We start from the raw sequence: 5,205 nt of genomic DNA, 5'->3' as shown, positions 1-5,205 counted from the left end.
ACTAGACATTCATTAGTTGTTAAAATCAGTGTTCATATATTCGTTAAGTACTTTGGACTTGTGAATTGAGCTGATTAATGGAGTTAAATTTAAGGTACTACGATTTTAGTTTCTTCAGCTTGAGTTAACTAAGTTACTTAAACGTGACTTAACTAAGTTACTTAAACGTGACTTAACTACGTTACTTACACTTGAGTGATGAAAGACTTACTCAACACGTGAGTAATGGAGTTTCACCACCCTAGTGATATGAAAAACACTTGTGAAAAACATATTTCACAACGACTTCGAATATCGCATTTTTACCCACTTCACGTAAAACGGGTCGTGAAACTCCAAAGAACTAAGCCGACGCTCCGTGATTTCAGCTCTAACAGCCACACTCCCAAGGTTCGGCATGCAAACCTACATGCTTTCCCAACGTTCCACAAACCGCCAAAGCCCCGCTCTTTCAGCTGGTCTCCTCTGATAATTTCCAAACCAATTTCAGCGCCGAAATCATTTTTCAGCCGGTCCGCCAATTTCTCTATAAACTTGATATACCTAATTGCATTTACTTACTCTGTTATTCATGAGTTTCTCACGTTGTGGTATTAAGATAGTTGGTGGGCATTTCCGTCAAGAATGCTGCCATTCTTATGCCGTCAACAACACGGCTAATTCTCTCCTTCGGTAATGCACCCTCCGGAGACCAAATCATGATCGTCGAGTTTTCTTGCTTTTTGACTTTACCATTTTTGAAATTCAACAAGTGTGACGCTCGCCCGACCGCTATGGCTGTCACCACAGCATCAGCTCGCGTTAAGCCCAATGCATATGCAGCAAAGGGTTGATCGTTCATGCCAGAAAACTGCGGGAACTTCACCAAAGTCTTCGAAACCACATCCGGGCGCGCAGCACTGAAAAACACTCGGTGTGGTCGATGGACCTTCTCGTGAGTTTCGAGTGATATATATTGGAGTTTCACGACCCGTTTTACGTGAAGTGGCGTAATACTCCATGTGAAAAACGCGATGTGAAGTAAATTGAAAACACTTCGCGAATAACACGCGAGAAATCACTCCACGCGTTATTCTCTGCTCACATGCGTTTTTCGCGGTGTGAAATGCGAAATATATTTCTCACCAGTGTTTGTCATATCACATACGAAACTCATGTAAACATATATATAGTAGAACAGACTATATAGTATATTGGAACTTCACCCGTTTTACGTGAAGTGGCGTAAAACTCTCTGAAAAACGCGATATTCGCGGTGATATGCAGTAGTCGTGAAATATATTTCTCTCTCACTAGTTCTTCTCATATCACATACGAAGCTCATGTGAACTATAGTATATTGGAGTTTCACGACCCGTTTCACGGGAAGTGGCGTAATCAGTGTGAGAATATATGTTTCCTTTCCTCAACTGAGCTCGTAATTTTTCTGAATATGCCCTTTAAATCTACACAATTTTGGTTAGGAATATATACCATAACTAACGATAATTTCTCAAAATTTCTATATTCCTGGCAGCACATGTAGTTGACCATGTGCATATATTCCCATCACACTGGGCGTAATACTCACTGCACTATGCAGTGACTTCTGGAAGATACTCCCGAGAGTTTTCTGAGACCCCAATAGTCAGTAAAATAATAAGAGTATATAAAACGCGTTCTCGTGAGAACTCAACAGAGCTCGATTGAGCCTCCTCAGACTTACTTGTTGTTTCTTGAGGCCTCCGACGGTATGCATATGATTACCAATTTTCTGAAACTATTCCCATCCTTCACATACGCCACTGCCTGAGTTTCGCACGAGTCCTCTGTAGAACCTGAAAAATTCTGAGTGAAAATTGTCGAAAATGTTGAACAATTGAGGAGAATTGAAGAGAAAATTGTTGAAAATTCTGAGAACAATTTTCATATTCAAACCTGAAAATTTTCCGGAAAATTTTATTTTTCAGTGAAAAAGCTCTCACCTACAATTGAAATTCTACTGTAGGAAATATGCACAGAAAATTTTGGGAATTTTTTATCGGTTTCTGTACACTTCTATCCACATTTCTATAGTGAGCGAAAAGAAAACTCCCGAGCTAAGCTGAGGGGAGCAAACACATACTCTACTGTGGAAAAATATGCACATCATCAACTACATGAAAAAATTATGAGCAAATTTTGGGAAATTTTTATTGGTTTCTGTACACTTCTACCCAAATTTCTATAATTCGCTTTGGAAACTCCCGAGCTCAGGTGCTGAGGAAAGCGATTACATATATTCCTACTCCAACACTGTATAGGAAACTCCTGAGCTCAGGTGCTGAGGAAAGCGATTACATATATTCCTACTCCAACACTGTATAGGAAACTCCTGAGCTCAGGTGCTGAGGAAAGCGATTACATATATTCCTACTCCAACACTGTATAGGAAACTCCTGAGCTCAGGTGCTGAGGAAAGCGATTACATATACTCATACTCCAACACTGTATAGGAAACTCCAGGGCTCAGGTGCTGAGGAAAGCGATTACATATATTCCTACTCCAACACTGTATAGGAAACTCCTGAGCTCAGGTGCTGAGGAAAGCGATTACATATATTCGAACTCCAACACTGTGAGAGTACCTACCAGCTCGGATGAAATTATTCAATTGTTCTCGAATGCCCTCAGGAAGCAACGACTGGGATTCCTTCGCGAAGGCCTGGAGGGCCGCTTTCTGGCCGACAATGAACAGCGGAGCCGACGGCGGCACTTCGTCGTTGTCTACGAACTTCAACTGCTCACCCGACATGAACTCCTCCAAAGGATCGTACACCCTCACACGCTTAGGGGTACTCATATTGATGGGAACAACGGGCTTGTGATGAAGAACACGACAAGAGCACTTCACTGCTGCATCCAGTGTTGTGATATATGCTCGCTTTCCTCAGCTGTTTCCTCACTAACTATAGGAGTTCATATACGAACTAGGGTAGGAGTGTACAGAAAGCAACAAGAATTTAGCCAAATTTCCTCAGAATTCTCATATTGTCACCAGCATATGTGGCGGATATGTAACAAAAAAAATAAAACATAAATAAAATAACATATGTATTTTCCCACACTGGCTACATCTGGTATCCCAAACTAACCATAGGGGAACGAAAATGTTGATACTGCTGAGCATGCTAATGAGTGTAAAACATCACTGCTCCGCCACCCCATCGTTATAGGAGCAGCGATCAGTTCATAGACAGTTTGACGATCGTCTGGGAATAGATTGAGAAATCGATACAGGCACAAGTAAGAAAGCTATGGTCAAAGACAACCTTGAAGGAGTTGTAGAGAACTAACGATATAAAAGCCGACCCGCAACTGAAATGGGAGAAGGAGAGCCTTGAGACTATAGCTAACTCGTAATGATCGATCAACATAGTATGGTAGTATCATCTGCATCATACAGATGATATTATCATCAGTGGTGTACGATACTGCTGCATCACCATTGTCGCTGTCCCCATCCCCCGTAGAACAGGATATGTCTCTCAAGGCTGAAGACCTCCCGCAGCTGAGCTTATGTTGAAGATAGTCTTCGTCGGCTAAGTAAAACGGAGATTGAGCACATCAATGTCAATGAGTATAATTTCTCAGGTAAAACCACTATGAACTGCGGCGGCACGCATGTACATAGAGTTGCACGCATGAACACGGTAGAAATTGTGCAATAAAAGACATTGGGTGACACAAGCCTTCGAAAACAGTGTCCACCTCACGCTCGGAACATAAACGCCAAAGGTATCAAATCTGTTCTATGTTACCGACTTTGAGATCTTGAAAATATTTTGGTATCTACTCTCACTACTACATCATTGTTGGTATTGGTATTTGCATCATGTTGTTGGTAACTTATTTCGGGTTGTGCTATTCATTAGTATCCACACCTCACAATTCTCGTCAATCCCCAGTAGTTTTCCATGGGGTCCTCTCGCCTCGAGAGTCTCGAGGCGTACTGTTGGCACTCCTGCAAACAATGTCGGCCACAGTTAGAGTGTTTTACAGGCTAGTGGTCGCGGTAGAATATTCCTGATGATAGTCATGTCACTAGAACAGTCAGCTGATGCCGTTCTTGGCTACAGAAGTGATTTGATGAGATCGCTTGCACAGTAGTCTACTGTTACTATACACCGATACACTCCAGAACACAACGGACTTTATATTCGATACAAGCATTAATGATGAATAATGAACTCCAGCAACAGCTCAAGTGGGACGGCTGAATCTGCATACATTGAATATGATATATTCACATATATGCTCTTGAGTATGTGAGCTTTTAAAATTTCGAGAGATTTTCACTCGGAAATTTCCGCCCGTGCCCAAAGGACAAACCCTGAGGGCCATACTTCGCCATAGGGTTCGAGTTTCCCACTGATGTGCTGATCCGTCTCCTCCTAGTCATATCAGCAGCGCTGTGGCCATCTCGATGAGGCGACACTTCATCTGCCAAAGACTCTCCCGAGGCAACTGAATATTGAACTCACTCGGCTCATCGCCGATTACACTAGGCCTAGTCAAACTGTTGATGTCCGGGAGAACGACCACACCATCTGATGCACGAGTCAATATTCTTAAGCTTGAATTTCGTCACCTTTTGAAATCGAACTCCTCTCTGCAAGCGCTTTCAGAAGACCCTGAGGTGCGGCTTTCAATGGCTGAGACGAACTTTTCGATAATAAACGGCTCATGTGATCGACCTACTCCACAACGATAGTCCTTGAGTATATCAGTTGTCCGCATGATCTCTTCGGCCATCGACGCACGCCGCCGCCTCGGGACCACGGCTACTGTCTCATCTTGACCACTTGATGATGATGGTTGCCCTGTTGCATCACCTAAACACTTGATGTATACAATGCGCGTTGTTTGCAGACCCAAAATACGTGTGCAGAGGTAACGATTTTGAATATATATATTTTACTCCTTAAACTCTATAATCAGTGAAAAAACTCCTGAGCTCAGCTGAGTACAGCGAACATATATTCCACCAGCATTGCTAAAACGTACTTTTGCATGACAATCGGCGTAGTGATGTTGACGGGGCATCACTACGATGGCTCCCCACAGAGCCACGCCGCGTACCTGATGTGACCTTAGCGGACGATAAGATATTCGACCTCACCTGAGGTGAGTGATTGAAAAACGTCAGGATTTTTCGATGAGCTCAAACTCCCAGACATCATCGAA

The 5,205-nt window shown here is 42.8% G+C and overlaps 1 protein-coding gene across 1 annotated transcript; it reads right to left on the bottom strand.

The window, feature by feature from the left end:
- Positions 1-1,210: 1,210 nt before the first annotated feature.
- Pmar_PMAR016381 (hypothetical protein) lies at positions 1,211-3,595 on the bottom strand (the record flags this gene model as incomplete). The annotated part of the gene is made up of 4 exons (XM_002775104.1): positions 2,611-3,595; positions 1,777-1,817; positions 1,706-1,753; positions 1,211-1,234 (listed from the first exon to the last, which is right to left on the bottom strand). Exons 1-4 carry the CDS (start codon positions 2,819-2,821, stop codon positions 1,211-1,213), a joined length of 324 nt encoding a protein of 107 aa, XP_002775150.1. The 5' UTR covers positions 2,822-3,595.
- Between the last annotated feature and the right edge of the window lie 1,610 nt (positions 3,596-5,205).

This window comes from Perkinsus marinus, assembly GCF_000006405.1.
Source record: "Perkinsus marinus ATCC 50983 genomic scaffold scf_1104296956600, whole genome shotgun sequence".
Taxonomy (NCBI): domain Eukaryota; phylum Perkinsozoa; order Perkinsida; family Perkinsidae; genus Perkinsus; species Perkinsus marinus.
The sequence above is the reverse complement of the archived record's forward strand: the minus strand, read 5'-3'. Positions and strand labels throughout refer to the sequence as shown.